The 16144-nt window shown below is 38.6% G+C and overlaps 1 protein-coding gene across 1 annotated transcript in view; it reads right to left on the bottom strand.

The window, feature by feature from the left end:
* RDX (radixin) overlaps positions 1-16144 on the bottom strand; it is a 76887-nt gene that overhangs the window by 47160 nt on the left and 13583 nt on the right. Inside the window, exons 4-8 of the mRNA XM_015562063.1 lie at positions 11817-11912; positions 9620-9894; positions 4393-4476; positions 4054-4200; positions 603-773 (exon numbers count right to left, since the gene is read on the bottom strand). Coding sequence (XP_015417549.1) covers positions 603-773; positions 4054-4200; positions 4393-4476; positions 9620-9894; positions 11817-11912 — 773 coding nt within the window. The remainder of the gene's footprint in view (positions 1-602; positions 774-4053; positions 4201-4392; positions 4477-9619; positions 9895-11816; positions 11913-16144) is intronic.

Genomic DNA, 16144 nt, shown 5'->3' with positions numbered 1-16144 from the left:
AACCTTTCCATTCCCCACCAGTTTTGTGAAGAGGATAATAATCTTATAGTCTCAATACATTAACTGTCATTTATTACTGTTTCTTCTCCAACGTAACTATTAGTATCTGTGCCTCCACCTCAGGGTTTGTTTTAATTTTTATCACATTTATCTCAAAACTGTCCTTTGTTCAAGGCTGTCAAGTATTTTAACCTAGAAATGTCCTCCTTATCTTTTACCTTTTCAGTAACTGACAGAATATGAGCTACGTTTGACACTACAGGAATCAAAAAATCTATTTAAATATAAATATTTAAGTTTAAGGCTTCCAATTACAAAAATACAACATTCATGATGCAAATCTCTATTAACAGAATAGGGCTACCTCTGTTACATTCCAAACACCAATACCAACATTCCTAAATTGCTTCTTAGGAATGGTGATTATTTTCAACCACCTCCTAATAGCTAATAGTTAAATTTCAGCTAAAATAAAACTCTAATAGTTGTATGGTATAATAAAATTATATAAAATTAGAACCTTGAATTTTTAGTAACATATATTATACAATACAAGGTGAAAAAGAGTATTCCTCAGGAGCAATTCAATAAATGAACAATGTCATTCTTCAAGTAATACCATAGCAAAGTCACAGAAATTTACAATACATAAGACATATTTTAAAAATTTACTTACAGGTGCCTTTTTGTCGATTGGCTTTATAACAAACTTTTTGTCATTAAATGAAATATTTCTGATTTCACTCCAGGGAAAACCAATTTTAGGTGTTAACCTTAAAAAATGAGAGCATCCCTTTAGTTAGAAGCAGGAAACAATGGACAAAATCCCTATCAATTTTTTTGGGCCAATTTATCCAAATGACCGATCTTAAGAGTTCCAAATTTTCAAAATGTATTAACTTACTCATAACATACTGTTGACATTATCTTTTAAGGGGAAAATTTGATCAGTTACATTACATAAAACAAAGACTAACCAACCCCCCAAAATTCATGTTTCATGAACCTTGATTTTCCTAAAATTACCTAGAGAAAATTATCTAGTTCTAGAGTGTTAAACTGAGCTCTCAGAGTTTGCACTGGTTTTATTTAGAGTCAAGACACTACAACTATTAAGCTTAAATACGTTTAATAAGAGAGGGGGAAAAAAGGTAGCTTTTATAACTTTTCATGTGAATTATGGACGTAAGTTACTAAGTATTAAAAAATGTTTTCCTTCCTGTTTAATTTTAAAATGTTTGCATTATTTATAAATATACTAAAAACTGAATTTGCAGTACACAAACAGACAACAGTGCAGTGAAGGCAGAAAGGGCAGAATAGAGGGTGGGAGGGGAGTCAATGGGGGAAAAAAAGGGGGACATCTATAATACTTTCACCAATAAAGACTTTTTTTTAAAAAAGGCTTAATTTTAGCCAGGCTGGAGTGGCTCAGTTGGTTAAGCGTCGGTCATCCTATGCACCGAAAGGTTGCCAGTTCTAGTCCCGGTCAGGGCACATAACTGGGCTTGATCCCTGGTCGGGTGCATTTAGAAGGCAACTAATTGCCCTCTCTCTCTCTCTCTCTCTCTCTCTCTCTCTCTCTCTCTCTCTCAGCATGTCCTCGGGAAAAGATTAATAATAATAAAAAATATATAAAAGGCTTAGTTTTATAGTATGTGACATATCTCCCACAAAAAATTTTAAACACTTAGATACACAGTATCTGGAAAAATAGAACTAAATTCCAACTCTATGACGATAAAACAGATGCCCCTGTTTACCACCCTACATACAAAGATTTAGGAAATAAGACTGGAATAAGTAATTTTGTTTCTGCTTTTCATATATTTTACTGTTTCAGACTGCCCATCAAATGCATCACTGCTTCCAATAACAAGAACACAAAATGACTATAACACCTTGTTGGCTAAAAGGCATATTTAGTCAGTGTTCTGATAACAGAGTATGAATTTCTATCTATTTATAGTTCTTTTAATTCTTAACCTGACTGACTGCAGTACAGCAAATAATTTTTTCTACAAAAAACACTTTATTCAATATGCACGCTTTATACTGTCCCCTAGTGGCCACCAAAGTAAGTCAAAATACCTACTTAAAAGGGAGGCTGTTAGAACACTGCTTTTAAGGTAACATTATACACTACATTTACATGTTACTTTTACAAATTCTAAAGCAATTTCCTCATATAATTCTCACAACAATCCTATAAGGTGACCCTAGCAGTTATACAAATTTCAGTTAATAATTTGACCAGGGTCACAAAGATAACCAGTAACAGAGACGGTAAAAGAACCTAACTAACCTTTAAAGTTGAACCCTATTTTTTAAAAAATCTGGGCCTGACTGGTGTGGCTCAGTGGATGAGTGTCAACCTATAAACCAGGAGGTCACAGTTCGATTTCCGATCAGGGCACATGCCAGGGTTGCACACTCAATTCCTGGTAGGGAGGCGTGCAGGAGGCAGCCAATCAATGATTCTCTCTCATCACTGATGTTTCTCTCTCTCTCCCTTACCCTTCCTCTCTGAAATCAATAAAAATATATATTTATGAAAAGAAAATATAATAAATACATTCTCATCATAAAAAGAAAGTAGCCTGTCCGGTGTGGTTCAGTGGTTAAGCATCGACCCATGCACCAGGAGGTCACGGTTCGATTCCAGATTAGGGCACATGCCTGGGTTGCAGGCTCGATCCCCAGTAAGGGGCATAGAGGAGGCAGCCAATAGATGATGTTTCTCTCTATTCTATGTTTCTCTCCCTCTCTCTGAAATCATTAAAAACATATTTTTAAATATAAATAAAAAAGAAATTAAACCATGACATAAAAGACCAAAGAACCCTTTGTCCACAATCCCCAATCCCTCCCTCCTGTACTGAGCTAACCCTGACTTTCATATTCCCCATCTTTATCTATATCTATACATACAATGAGTACTCTGATGCTAATTCAATAACTTTTAAAAGAAAATAAAACTAGGCCTTAATAGTCTTAAAGTTATTTTTGCCTTTCAAAAATTTCAAAACTTTCCCTTCTGAATATTAACATAAATGAAAAAATATACCAGTGTAAACTTAATAAAATGCTCTCTTTTAGAATCATCATGTATATACTTAGAAATGTGTGTTTTATTAGATATGTGCAACAATAAAACTAAAATTTTGGAGCCAACCCAGAATAGAGAAATGCCTTTGTAAAAAGTGCTACTGGCAGACTTGAATGCTTTCATGGTTTGGTAAATAAATTAAAGTATGAAGCAACTGCAGCTATCATTCCTGAAAAGGGCTGAAAGAGCTTGATGGATTTTATATTAATATAAAAATACTGGTCAATTTCAAAATAAAATTACGTATTTTTAACACAGGGATATTCTACTTTAATAGTGTCAAAAATACTCAAAGCAATTCCTATAAATGTTCAACAAAAAGGTGTCACAAAACAATAAATCACACATCTTTTAATTCCATTGTCTCATTGCTCCTGATTTCTTATAGACGCTAACTTCAATTTCAACTTGTATGCCAGGTATGACATTAAAGAATGATTCTTCAACTATTGAGGGGACAAATTTTAATAGTTACTAGACATAACTTACAAGGGATCAAGAAGCATACTTAAAATAAAAATGAATCCTCTCATTTTGATAAATACACTAAGTAAAATCTGAAACTGCAAGATGTTGAGCACCTGGCTGAGGTGGCTCACTGGTTGAGCGTCGTCAGTGGTTGAGAGTCAACCTGTGCACCGGGTTTGATTCATGGTCAGGGCACATGCTCAAGGTGTGGGCTACATCCCCAATGTGGGGCGTGCAGGACGCATCTGATCAATGAGTCTCTCATCACTGATATTGCTATCTCTCTCTCTCCCCCTCCCTGAAATCAATAAATTTTTCTTTTTAAATTAAAAAATAAAACTGCAAGATGTTGAGACAATAAAAATATGGTGTCTGAAAGCCTACCAGTATGAGACATTAACTGATCTTTTAATTTAGAAAAAAGCAGTAAGGGTAATCAAGCCAACTGATTAATGACTAGTTCACTACTTACTTACTTGTCATCATGCTCATAAATATTGAGACCCAAAGCATCAACACCTAGCCACAATTCAGTTCCTTTTTTATTTTTTATTTCAAAATAGTTGACTCCATACATTTCTAGATCTTGTGCAATCTTCAGGTATTCCATCATAGAATCTTCCCTGTTGAAATAAAGCTTATTACAATATGTTTAAGTAAGAGTAATAGCAAATTACAAAAATACTTTGAATTAAAATTCAGTGCTTTATTCATGTCAACTGATCTTTTGAGGATAATCTGATGTAATAATTAATGTTATAGAATAAAAATACTTTAATTTGAGAAAAACACTAAGGAAACAGCCATCCAAATACCTTAGCATTCCTCTATGTTCTTCATGCCAGTTCTGTATTCTTTCTTCCCACTGCTCTTTTGTCAATTTGTGTTGCTCCAAAACACTACAATGAAAAAAAGAAAAAAAAACACACACCAATGAAAATGCCCCTATAACTGAAAAGTCAATATTCTTTAAAAGTTTATAATCAGACCCTCACTGTGGAGGTTGTCAAACAAATCTATACACAATAAAACTGCCTAGAATAAACACACAAATGACTACATGTAAAACTGGTGAAATCTGAATAAGTTAGGTAGATTGTATCAATGTCAATATTATGACTGTGATACTGTATTGAAGTTATGCAAGGGAGAGCTGGAAGGATACACAGGATCTTTCCACAATTTAAAAATGCACACGAATCTACAATTATCTAAAAACAAAAAGTTTCTAGGATCCTGAAATTATTTTAAATAACTTGCTTTAAAAGTTATTATACAGATAGTTTATACGAATTCAAATGTTTCAAATGAATAAAATATTGGACAGAAGGAAAAAATAACAATATTAACGGCAAAATTAGAGAACAGATTGAAAATCAGAATTCTTAGGCCTTAATTCTTCTTTTACTTATGTATTTCTGTGCTGCCAAATTTAATTTTCTATAGGCAATACTTTATATAAAAGTGAAAAGTTATACTCTTTCTCACCACCATAACCTCCAAATAACTTTTCATTAGGTTGTTTTATCCTTCCAGTGTTTATTATGCAAATATAAAAACACACAAACTGATTTTTAATACCAAATCAGCAGATTCAACATGCATATAACTTACCTACTATGCAAGCTATAGAGTATGTATTTCTATTCTCTTTGGGTCATATAATAATTATCTTTCCTTATTGGTGAATCCCCAAATCCTACTTTATTGATTGCAAAAGCTGTGGTGTTAAAATATTGTTTTGTGCCCTAACCGGTTTGGCTCAGTGGATAGAGCATTGGCCTGTGGACTCAAGGGTCCCAGGTTCGATTCCGGCCAAGGGCATGTACCTTGGTTGTGGGCACATACCCAGTAGGGAGTGTGCAGGAGGCAGTTGATCTATGTTTCTCTCTCATCGATGTTTCTAACTCTCTATCCCTCTCCCTTCCTCTCTGTAAAAATCAATAAAATATAAAAAAAAATTTTTAATAAAATATTGTTTTGCTATTTTAAAAGTTTACATAAAACCTAGGAATTTCTTGGCAATACAAAGAAATCTTCGGGTGCAATATTCCCTTGGACAAGTGAATATTGAGAGTAGATTCCTTAATGGATGGGGTCTCAGACCATTATTTTCTTTTTACAAACTGCTCCTTTCTCTATGTATTCTTTTTTGAAATGCTTGCTTTTTGGGGAAAGGGTTTTGACTTCTTTCTCAGAGCACTTAAATTTCCACATTTTTCTTGTCTATCCTTTCTCTTGCTATCTGACCCCTGCTCACCAACAGGAGTGTAAACAGCCTTGAAGGCATAATCAATTCAGCTAATTGCTGGTATCCAGATGTTAACTAAATCTGAAGATATGGGTTAAATTGGATGCCATTAAGATTTCTGCTGTAGGTTTTTATATCCTGTACTTCAGATATCATTTGTTTGTATTCTGCATAATGCCCTTGTATTATTAAATATGCATGGCTGATTTGCAAGTATCCAAAACTTCCTTACCCCCTTTTTCTTCTGTCCAGAAAAAGCCCTTCTTCACACCTAAGGCCAATCTATCCAACTTGACTGTTACTCTATGTGGGCCTTTAAATGACTTCTCTCCACTTCAGCATCTTCACGCCACTCTTTATGGCAGGAGACACATTTATTGTTCCCTGCCTATATTATCAGCAGCTATACTTATGTGTTACAGAGGGCAAAGACCACATCGATACTGCTCACCATTATATGCCCTTGTCAGCACTGAAGAGTACTCAAAAATTTGTACAGGAAATTAAAAATCAATTCTTTCCCATCTTTTACAGAACATGTCTACAAACCCATGCTTTGCTACTCCTAGTTTTCTTCTTTTAAATAGCAAACTTCATTTGAGAACTGTCTATATTCACTACCCTTCAATTCTATACCTCATGGCCATTGCCCCTGGTCTACCACAATCTGGCTTCACTCCCCAACACTCTACTGAAACTGCTCTTTCTAAGATCTCTACCCATCACCTTACCATTATTCCCAACAGACACATTCGTTGCTTTCATACTCGACCTCTTTGTATTATTTGACACTGCTGACCTTAAAGCATTCTACCTTGGCTTCCATGATGTAACACTCCCCTGGTATTCATCTCAATATACTTTACAGGAGCCTCTTTCTCTGTACTTAAAAGTAAAGTTCCAACAAGGTCTATCCCACGTCTTTCTCTTATTCTGTGTGTCCAAGAGGACTTTAAGGTCCATCTCTTTCATTCCCATTTTTGTGCTAATTACTCCCAAAACTACCATAGCTCAAACTGCTCTCCAAGATCTGAACACACATTGACAAATGAATGCTAGCTCTCTCTTGATTAAACTATAGATATTTCAAACTCAATAGGTTCAAAACTGAAATCTCCCTCCTGTGAAATGTATTCCTCCCCCCCTGCCACCCTCTGCTCACCCGCCACCTTGTCAAAAGGGTATTACTAACCATCCAGATGCCCAAGTCAGAAACCTGGGATATAAAAATCTATGTCTATCAAGCTCTTTTTAAAGGAGAAAGGTACTATCTGGTGGAGCTAAGTATTCATATCACCAGGAAACTAAATTCTACTGTGGGAGAACAGATGGCTTATCTGGGTTTTTTAATGTAAGAATTAAAGGCATCCATCAAAATCATCAAATTACTATGATTTATGATTGCTAAATAACCTTCTGATTACTAATTCCTCATACTTAGATAATGAGGAAAGTGTGCTATATACCAAACATGAAATTAGCAATCACTGTGAAAATATTTTCTCCATTCTGAACTGGAAAATTAGTAGTATTCTAACATTAGAGTGAGTGACTTTTAATCTTAGATAGCTGGAATTAGTTCTCCACAGACTATTAACTTGAAGACCAACTAACTGTACTTTCAATAGCAAAGATCAAATTTTAAAGAGCATGTGCTATCTTCTTTTTAAATAGAGTGGTTACAGCACACATGCATTTAAAATAAGAAATTGGCCCGAGCCAGTTTTCTCAGAAGTTAGAGCGTCAGCCTGCAGACTAAAGGGTCCTGGGTTCAATTCTGGTCAAGGGCATATGCCCAGATTGTGGGCTTGATCCCCAGTTGGGGGCATGCAGGAGGCAGTCAATCAATGATTCTTTCTCATCACTGATGTTTCTATCTCTCTCTCTCTCTCCCTCTCCCTTCCTCTTGGAGATCAATAAAAATATATTTTAAAAGTTATTTTTAAAAAAATAAATAAAATAAGAAATTGTGCTTAAGTGTGATTCAAGTGTTCACAATTATTTAAAATCACATGACTATGAACTGTAAACCAATTAATTCATCTGGTGCTCAACCAAATATGAATCTGATTTAACACTGAAAGAACAACTATGTTATATATACTTGTTGAGATAAAATTATTTTTGATCAACAATTAAATTGTTCAGGATAATTTTGATTATATATAATATTTGCCTTATGTACTGACTTAAAACTTAATCTGCTGTACATTTTATTATATATAAATTATACCTCAATTAAAAATAAAAACTAAACCTTATCTGAAATGAAATTCTACTGTACCAATACTCAATTTCTTAATTCAGTGCTTAAAAAAATCTGAGAAGCCCAGCCAGCGTAGTTCAGTGGATGAACATCGACCCATGAACCAAGAGGCTCCTGGTTTGATTCCCAGTCAGGGCACATTCCTGGGTTGTGGGCTCAATCTCCAGTGGTGGGCTGCAGGCCGCAGCCAACCAATGATGTTTCTCTCATGGATGTTTCTATCTCTCTATCATCCGCCCTTCCTCTCTCTAAAAAAAACAAAATAAAATCAATGAAAACATATTTTTAAAAATCTGAGAAAAAGAATTTTGGGTTAGAATAGTAATAAAAAGCAGACAAACACACAGACTATAAGTATCTCATATTCCTGATTCTTTTGGTAAACAACACGCATTGTTTTACCTTCAAAGATAACTATTACTGCAATATTAATATTTAATAATCAAATATTAAAGCTACTGTGCTTAATAACTTATAAAGCTTATATAAACAGAATATACTTTGTTAGATGAAAATAAACACGGATGCCTAAAATCAAAGGAAATTAATAAAAGTAGACATAACATAGCTTAATCTTTCTTCATATTTAGTACCTGAAAAAGAAACTACATCTAAGAGCTGAACTACCATGAGAAGTGGTGCAGAACTGAATTTTTAGATTAAAAGATATAATTTTGAATTTAAATGGAAATTTTAAAACTTGAGAATTTGAACTAAGAACAGTAACAACTTCTCTCCAGTTCTAAAAGATCTCCACGCATACTCTAATATCAGAGACGTGTGCTACAATTAAGCACTGAGATCTTTAAAAGTAGTATCTGATGTTATACTTCCTAAATTTCTTAAGTAATGCTATCAACTTACACTTGTATCACACTTCACAGTTAAAACTGTACACCGTACAGTTCATGTACAGTCGTCATAAACTAAAAGGCAGGCAGAGCAGAAATGTTATCCCCATTTTGCAGATTCAGATTTCAAGACTCAGGGATGTTGGGTTTTTGCACCCAAGATCACACAACTAGCGAAGAGCAGAATCAGTACTCAAAATCTAGGTCTTCTGCCAATGATTTTTTACTCATGCCATGCCACCTTAAACTTACAGAGGCAGCAGTGTATGCAGATAAGAACACAGCACAGGACTGTCAGTCTGAAGACCAGGCTTCAAATGCCTTTTCAAGTTAGAAACATAATTTTTATTCTATGGAGGACACACAGGCTGTTACTTATTATTCTCAGAAGCATTTATTAAACACGTATCTGCCTGTGTTTTTACCAAGCAGTGACAGCAGCATCCTCCAAGCTGAAATCTCTACTTATTTCTTATCTTGTGGAAACGAGGAGAGAAGAGGCAGAAGGTTTAGTAGTTGCAGACTATATAAACCTACGTAGCTACTAAGTCATGATTTTTAAAACTATACTCCAATTCACCTGACCACTTGAAACCTAAAAAAAAAATTTTGATTTACAAACTTCTGAAATGTAATTTTTCAGAGAATATAACATAGAAACATGTTTCACTTACCGCTGGGGGAGGAGTCTATCATTAGCCAGGTAGCCTGGTTTGTGCACCTCTTTGTTATAGTCTCCATACTTGGCTTGGACAGCATAGGAAGCCAGAAGGACTGCGGTTTCTGGTGGGCAGTAGATCTCATCATTTAAGATAGCTTCTTTAACTTGCAAGAAGAAGAGTCTCTGGGTAATTTCTTGGATTAATTCCTCAGAAACATCTTCAGGAAAGAATTTAGCTCTAAATTTGAACTGTAAAGGATTCTCTTTTTTAACATCTTGCTGTGTCACCTGGAACAGTAATTTAGGTATAATCAACAAAAACCTTAAGTTCAAAATAACCGAATCTAGTCACATCAAATTCTTTCTAGAAGTAGGATGTAAAACAGCAATAAGATTCTAAATCTGTTAGATTCTAAACCTGTAAAAAAATATAAGATCCTATGCTCACAAATATGACCTATAACCAAACTGAAACTTCTCCTGAGAAGCTTATGCTACAAATGTTTAAATCAAAGTCAGTACTGTTATACAGTACATGTTAATAATATTTCCTATATTGTAAATTTTCAAATAGAAAAAGTGAACGTTTCTTTTTCTAAGATAAGTTGATGGTACCTTACTCAATTAAAAAGCATGACAACTTTAATGATCCAGAGATAACTACAAAAGGAGGCCTGATCAGTACCTAAGCTTTTCTGACACAAATTCAAGATAATTAACCTCAGAGTAGCCCAACTATTAGTTAACTAAAGGCCCCGCGTGCAATTGAAATTGCGCAAGGAGGTGCCCCGTGGGGGGCCAGGACCCGCGTCTGATTCGCGTAGCACTGGCCCGGCGGGAATCAGGTCGGACCAACTCCGCGAGGGGCTGGAACCTATGCCTGACTCGCAGCGCCCCCCAGCCACCCTGCCTGTGTCCGCTCCAGGGCCGCCTGAGCCGCTGCACCAGCTCAGGCAGGGCCCGTCTCCCCTCCCAGCTTTCAAGCAGCTGCAGCTGCTGCTGATCAGGCCGTCCCCTCCTCCAGAGCAGGCGCGTGGAGGCCCCTGCCGCTCCATCCCAACGCTGCGCATGCAACCTCCTCCTATCCGGTGGACCCGTTATGGCATCCTGGTTAATTAGCAATTTCTTGTGTGTGTGTGTGTGTGTGTGACACATACTAATGAACTAATTATTAAAATTCTGCAGCACACCAAAAAATACATTTTTGCTAATCTGGCAAAGAAAATAGATATAACTTTGATCCATTCACACTGGATGGCTGTTGTGTTGGCTAGTGTCATTTAAATTTGATGGCCCTTGCCCCCCTTTATCCCTGCCCCCCAGCCATGATTGGAGAATCAGGAGTTTTTGCCGCCCTGGACAGTGATAGCAGGAAGTAGGGGTGGAGCCAGTGATGGGAGCTGGGCACGGTTGAAGCTGGCAGTCCCAGGAGTTAGGGGTCCCTTGCCTGGGCCTAAAGGGGAGGCCGCGATCACGGGGCCGTTGCCACTGTGGGTCCCCGCTGCCCGGGCGGACGCCTCGGCCAGAAGCGTTAGGCCTGGGCAGAGGCGGAGCCTGCAACCGCGGGGAGCTGGGGGTCCCCTGCCCAGGCCTGACGCCTGGGCCAGAGGCATCAGGCCTGGGCGGGCGGCGGAGCCGGGGATTGGGGGGATATGATGGTCCCCTTGCCCAGGCCTGAAGCCTGGGTCAGAGGCGTCAGGCTTGGGCGGGGGATGGAGCAAGAGATCAGAGGGAGGTGGGGGTCCCCTGCCCAGGCATGATTCCTGGGCCAGAGGCCTCAGGCCTGGGCGGGGATGAGAGCCAGGGATCGGGGGGAAATGGGGGTCCCCTGTCCGAGCCTGACCCCTCTGGCGGAGGCGTCAGGCCTGGGCAAGGAGCCGATCAGTCGATCGGAGGGTGATGGGGGCCTACGCCTCTGGTCGATGCATCAGGCCTGGGCAAGGGGCAGGACCCGCAATCAGAGGGGTCTGGGGGTCCCCTGCCCAGGCCTGACACCTCTGTCAGAGGCGCCAGACCTGGGCAAGGGGCCGATCCTGCGATTGGAGGGTGATGGGGGTCAACGCCTGAGGGCTCCCAGTATGTGAGAGGGGGCAGGCTGGGCTGAGGGCCCCCTCCCCCACACACACACCCAGTGCACATATTTCGTGCACCGGGCCCCTAGTATATATATATATATATATATTTATTCATTCCCATTATACATACTTTACCTTTTTATTTAGTTTAAGCCATGTAGAATAACCTTTGCTGTCCACATACTGCAGCCCAAAAAACCAGACCTCACGCAAACCAACTGTTTTCACCACCTTAAAAAAAAAAGTTAATTTCAGTTCTACATTCATACTTTAACTATGGCACTATACTTCAAAAGAAAAACAGAACTACATAGGTATTACAGGTATAAGCCTTTGCTATAGAGAAGCTCTTTCCTAAATTTAACATATTAATTAGCGGAACATTTCCTAAAAGTTAAATTCAGGTTTGTATATTAAATTTGATAGTGTCAATTCAATCCTATTTGATCCATATTTTTATACCTCCTTTTCCTGCTCACTCCCATCATGATCTCAACAGATAACAAGAGTCTAGGGAAACAGGTACAGAATTGTCGTAATCCCATTTTCCTATTTCAATTTACCCTATCACAAGTGCAGGCTGGTGCAGCCACTGTGGAAAAGAGCATGAGGTTCCTCAAAAAAACTAAAAAAAAATGGAACTGCCTTATGACCCAGCAACCTCACTTCTGAATATTTATCCAAAGAAACCCAAAACACGAATTTGAAAAAGAATTTATGCACCCCTCTGCTCAATCTACCCTCACAACTACAGGACTGGTTAAGGCAAGGCTAAAACAGTGCCACTTTGGTGACAGGAGTCACTGCAAACATTTAAATGCCATGCTCCCGGTATTCCAGCTGGTGCTTTCACCCCCCCACCCCCCCATTCTTCCCTTCACTCACCACTGTATGCTCTTCCCTCACTGAGCAAGAAACCATTACAGGAACATGCCGTGTAGTTTACCCTTCTACGGCTTTGCTCATGCTTTTTCTTCTGCCTAGAATGTTTCTTCTGTACTTTTACCACCTGTTGAATAATTTATTCCTCAAGGTTCAGCTCAACTGGCATACCTTCTGTGAATTAAGCTCTCCTATTATCCAGATAAAATGAATCACTTGTCCCTTGACGATCCCATGGTACTCACCTATACTAGAACATTTACTGTATCGTATCATAATTAACTGAATTAGCAGTATATCTATTTATTCTCCTTGACTGTTTAAAATTACGGACAGAGATTATTTGCCTTATTTATCTTAATATACATGTCATCTCAAAGAATGACTAGCCTGAGGTAGGCACTCAAAAATATTAAGAGTAAATAAAGTGGTGAGCTAGATCCCACAGTCAGGATTGTCCCAACACTTAGCATAGCATATTTTTTTAAATCTATATTTAAAATAAAGTGAGGGAATAGAGTTGGAGGAGCTGAGAGTTTGTTAACATTTTAAAAGCTTTACAGAAAGAGTCAACAATAGTTCTTAAGTGATAAATATCCTTGGTTTTTTATTTTTAAATCTAAAAGCATGCAGGCTTTTGGTTTCAAGATAGCAAACTGAACCCTTTAGTTCACTTTCTCTCTCTTGAAAAATTTCACTGAAATGATACACACAAAATTAAAAATAGGAAAATCACTTAGCTGTGTTAAGGAAGGTTACCATAAAAAAGAAAAAAAACACACACCGAAATTTCTGGATGATGTGGGATATAAAAACTCATACTGATGCAAAAGTTAATCACTACCAAACAACAAAACTTTAACGCGGACAAATAAGAACAGATCATCTAACTTTGGCAAAATAAAGTTTGTCCCAACAGAGCCATAGCAAACATTCCAGCTCGGAGTGGCAGAGGTAGGGGATTTACCCAGGTCAAGAGCAATAGACAGCTGTGTATTCAGGTAGCTGGCCTATGCTGCTGCCCCCAGGCTATGTGTGATTTCAAATAAGGGGTATTTGGCACAGCAGGCAGCAGGGACAGTACCTTCACTTTAGACCATGACACCACCAGGAAGAGCAAGCGAGCTCAGCTGTGCGGTTCCTGAGGAGGCCTTGTGTTTTCAGCAGCTCTTTGCCTACCTCTGGAAATGTTCTCAGAAACTTTCGATCGCATACCTTTACAGGGTGGGGCAAAAGTAGGTTTCCAGTTGTGAGCACACAAAACAGTGTTTCTTTCCTGGTGTTCTAAGTATTTTATTATTTTCCATATGAATTATAAACCTACTTTTGCCCCACCTTGTATAAGTAAAAAAATGCTTGGGCACATAACTACAATACATGAATATTCATAAATTATACACATGCTGTCACACATCTACTAGTCTATATAATAAAAGCCTAAGCAACCATTACAGCAGAACAACCGAACGACCAGTCTATGATGCGCACTGACCACCAGGGGGCAGATGCCCAATGCAGGAGCTGCCCCTGGTGGTATGTTCCCACAGGGGGAGCGCCACTCAGCCAGAGCCAGGCTCATGGCTGGCAAGCGCGGCTGCAGAGGGAGCCTCTCCCAACTCGGCAGCAGCAGGCACTGTGGGCCGGGATGAGGGCGAGTAGTGCAGCACCTGGCCCCAATTCAGGCTCCTCCCTGGCCGCCTGCCAACTGGCATACTGCTACATCCCTCAGAGGATGTCCAATTGCTGGTTTAGGCAGTCGGACATCCCGAGGGATCCCAGACTGCGAGAGGAAGGGTGCAGGCCGGGCTGAGAGCTCTCCCTCCCCGTGCACGCATTTCATGCACCAGGCCTCTACTATATTATAAAGCACGTATTTTTAAAATAATTTGAAAGAGGAAAGACAAAAATGTAATTTTTTTTCTTGCATCCTAACAAATCATGTTGGACACTCCTTGGGGTATGGACACACTACTTTAATCCCACAGGTAGAGGCTAGAAGAGGAGGCTAGTGAAGGAAGAGTCAGCGGGGAGCAAAGAAAGAACCATAAGCACTCAACTAGAGTCCCTCCACACAACAGCTGGCCTCAAACCAACGTCATCAGAAGAGAGACTGTTAAGGTGGACTCACGTAGCTCTGTACTCTTACTTGAGAGGACCCCTAACTCTAGGTTTGCTCCAGGCCGGACCCTGAGCCCACCTACCTGCCAGCTCACCCCATTACTCACTATACCCAAGTAAAGCCTGCTTTTAAATCCATGCGTTCTTGGATCAAGAGAATTTGTCAGGAAATAGAACAGCGATTATAAGAATTAACTGTCGAGCCCGGCCGATGTTGGCTCAGTGGTTGAACGGTCAACCCATGAACCAGGAGGTCAGGGTTCGATTCCCGGTCAGGGCACATGACCAGGTTGTGGACTCGATCCCCATTGGGGTGGAGGGGGCGCATACTAGACGCAGATCGAGGATTCTCTCTCATCACTGATCTATCTCTCTCTCTCCCTCTCCCTTCCTCTCTAAAATCAATAAAAATATATTTTAAATTTTTTTTTAAAGAATTGTTGAGAGCCCATAACAGATAACAATACTCCTTAATCTAGATCTCCATTTACAATATGTATTTTTGTGTGTGCTGTATGTATATATGTAAAATACTGTTCTGTGTACTTTACATGAAGTCTCAATTAATTCCCACAACCTTCAAAGGGAGTGAGGCTATCACCATCCTAACTGATATAAGGAGAAAAATGAGGCAAAGACGGGAATCTGTCCAAAGTCGAACAGCTGTAGTCAGGACTCCAAAGCAGGCAGATGTGGCTCCAGAGCCCATGTTTCAAACTGCTACACGTTCTTGCACCAAATAAATGGGGTTTCCTTTTCCCTGGTATCCAAACTAAAACAATTCTGCTTAATAAAACACAAATAATTTTATTTTTCAGTATCAATACCAAAAAGGCCCACTAGCTGGCTAGTGTTTGGCTACTACAAGCATTTCATTAATTACGTAAATAACATTTCAACTTGCTATGAAGTACAATAAATGCTAACTCTACTTACATTTTTATTTCAAATAAAGGTAGGCTACATGTTTACAAACAGAAGGCCTACAAGAATCAACGAAGTGGGTATTAGTTCACAAGATATTAGTTCATTATGTATGGTGAATGCAGCCGCTTATCATTTTGTTTTAAAAATTTGTCACTCACACACAAAAAAAGCCTTTCACCTTCCAAAAAGGCTTTCTCGGGGCTATCAAGATCTTAATCACCTAACCAGGAGATTAAGTATATCACTTTGTGAAGGAAAGGAACAACTTTCCAGGAATTTTAAGTTTTTATTTCATTGTATTTATTTCATTGATATTTGTATGTGATAAAATGACACCTAGTAAAACCAAGGTATGTGATTGGTTATTTATTGCTGTAATGCAAGAAACTCACCCCCATTCTCTCAAGCAGCGATTTTCAACCTTTATCATGGTACACATAAACTAATTATTAAAATTCTGTGGCACACCAAAAAATATATTTTTTGCCTACCTGACATAAATATAGGTATAATGATTTTACTTATTTTTGAGAGAG

This window comes from Myotis davidii, unplaced genomic scaffold (genome assembly GCF_000327345.1).
Source record: "Myotis davidii unplaced genomic scaffold, ASM32734v1 scaffold137, whole genome shotgun sequence".
Lineage (NCBI taxonomy): Eukaryota > Metazoa > Chordata > Mammalia > Chiroptera > Vespertilionidae > Myotis > Myotis davidii.
This window is presented reverse-complemented; position numbering and strand designations above follow the sequence as displayed.